At 35.8% G+C, this 2,330-nt stretch overlaps 1 protein-coding gene across 1 annotated transcript; it reads left to right on the top strand.

Annotated features, from left to right (window-relative positions):
- The first annotated feature begins 675 nt into the window (after positions 1–675).
- On the top strand, positions 676–1,409 carry LOC107849666 (protein RALF-like 24). Its single transcript, XM_016694222.2, has one exon. It carries the CDS (start codon positions 886–888, stop codon positions 1,255–1,257), a length of 372 nt encoding a protein of 123 aa, XP_016549708.1. The 5' UTR covers positions 676–885; the 3' UTR covers positions 1,258–1,409.
- The last annotated feature ends 921 nt before the right edge of the window (positions 1,410–2,330 follow it).

The following is a 2,330-nucleotide window of genomic DNA, read 5'->3' as shown; positions in this document are numbered from 1 at the left end:
CGATTAAATTAACTATCAGTTATTTCATTTTCCTGCTTAAACCATTACATATGTAATTTAAGTAAGATAGTGAAACTGGATATAATTATTCAGTTAGGAAAAGAGAACAACTGACATTAAGTATGAAATTTGTGAAATAATAATAGTTCAAGTGTTGTTTCAATGTGAATGTAGGACTTTTCTGATATAAGACACCAAGTGAAAATTAGCAGGTGTTTGAATTTCGTACCTGAACTATCAGTTGTGTGAGTTTTCTATACGAACTATTATTAATTATTAATCAAAACACACATCAACTATTAATTGTTCACTTTCTCTACATGAAAGTTAAAAAGAGGACTGTCCGGTGAACTAAAGTTATTGCTATATGTAGTGTCCGGGGAAGAGCCCACTACAATGGTGTATCATACACAGCCCTACCTTGTATTTCTGTCTGTTTTCAAGGCTTGAATCCGTGACCTCCAGTTCAAACCTTGGAAACAGCCTCTGGCAGAAATGCAAGATAGGACTGAGTACGATACACCATTGTGGTGGGCTCTTCCCCGAATATCACGCATAGCGATAGCCGTTGAGGTTTATTGATAAGTCATCGATGATAATTCAATTAGAAAACTAATATACCTAATAGTTCAAATATGAAACTCGGAGAGGGAAAAAAATCAAGAATGGTGATGGGTCACACTCACTACTCACCCCCCCCCCGGCCACCCCACCCAAACCTCCCATGATCGTTGAGTACCAAAGTAGGTGTAGGTAACAGGCTGATCCCTACAACCATTAATGACTCCTCACTAGTTACTACTCTCCTTACCCAAAAATTTGCAATTTTCAGACACCCTGGAATCTCACTTTCGCAGCCCAAAATCCAAAAAACAAAATACAAAAATGACAACACCTCCAGCTCACAAAATGCAAAAAATCCTCTTTTTCTTGATTTTTATCATGATATTTTGTAATGGGGTTTCAGTTTTTGACCTTAATTCAGTTAAAGATTGTAACTTTGATGTAATGGGGAAAAGGGGTTGTGTTGAAAAGGTGGATCAAGAAGATATGATGGATAGTGAAAGTAACAGAAGAGTTTTGCTAATGCAGAAAAAGTACATTAGTTATGAGACATTGAAGAGGGATTTAGTGCCTTGTAATACACCTGGTGCTTCATATTATAATTGTAGAGCTCCTGGTGAAGCTAATACTTATAATAGAGGTTGTGAGATTATTACCAGGTGTGCTAGGCAGGTCAGTGACATCAAATCTTGATTGTTAAAGTGATATTTGTGCTTTCTTGATTATTAATTTAGTCCAGAAATCTTGGAGTTTTTGCTAATGTTGTGTACTATGAAGTCAATGTAACCAATTGTTCCATATCAAGTAGTATAAATTCTGTTGATGCCAAATTATTTATTTTGTTCTATGTATATGTTCCCCCTTGTAGTTTCTTGTACATTTTTTTTTAGTACTATCTGTTGTTTCGTGTAGTTCAATTATAGTATTATTGTATTGTAGTACTACAATTCTGCAACTGCTTCATGTTGTATTCAGACTTTATTTAATGTCTTTTTTGTCCTGAGCCATGGGTCTATCGGAAACAACCTCTCTACTTCTTCGGAGGTAGTGGTATGGACTGCGTACGTGGGAATACACTGGGTTTGTTGCTGTACTATTCTGCAACTATCTGTTGTTTTTGTTATTATTTTTTGTTTCTTGTACTTCCTTTCCTTCTTTTTCTAGACTGCTATTGTTTTGAGTCGAGGGTTTATCGGAAACAGCTTCTCTACCTCTGTTGTATGAGGTATGGTAAGGTCTACGTACAGCCTAAAGGTATGGTAAGGTCTACGTACAGCCTAACGGGCAAAAGGGGTTGTGTTGAAAAGGTGGATGAAGATGATTTGATGGATAGTGAAAGTAACAGAAGAGTTTTGCTAATGCAGAAAAAGTACATTAGTTATGGTACATTGAAGAGGGATTTGGTGCCTTTTAATACACCTGGTGCTTCATATTATAATTGTAAAGCTCCTGGTGCAGCTAATACTTATAATAGAGGTTGTGAGATTATTACTAGATGCGCTACGCAGGTCAGTGACATCAAATCTTGATTTGGTAAAGTTCTATTTAGCCACAAATCTTGAAGTTTTTGGTCATGTTGTATACTATGAAGTTACCGTAACCAATTGTTCCATATCAAATAGTATAAATTCTGCTGATGCCAAATTATTTTTTGGTTCTATATGTATATGCTCCCAATTGGACTATCGTATTGTTTTGTTGTAGTACTGTTTTGTTACTATTTGTTGTTTCCCGTACTTCCAGTATTTCTTTTTGTGTACTGCTTT

This window comes from Capsicum annuum, chromosome 12 (genome assembly GCF_002878395.1).
Source record: "Capsicum annuum cultivar UCD-10X-F1 chromosome 12, UCD10Xv1.1, whole genome shotgun sequence".
In the NCBI taxonomy this organism is placed as follows: domain Eukaryota; kingdom Viridiplantae; phylum Streptophyta; class Magnoliopsida; order Solanales; family Solanaceae; genus Capsicum; species Capsicum annuum.
This window is presented reverse-complemented; position numbering and strand designations above follow the sequence as displayed.

Bases quoted from the DNA above. Each gene is read 5' to 3' on its own strand.
- LOC107849666 (XM_016694222.2), top strand. From the start codon at position 886: ATGACAACACCTCCAGCTCACAAAATGCAAAAAATCCTCTTTTTCTTG.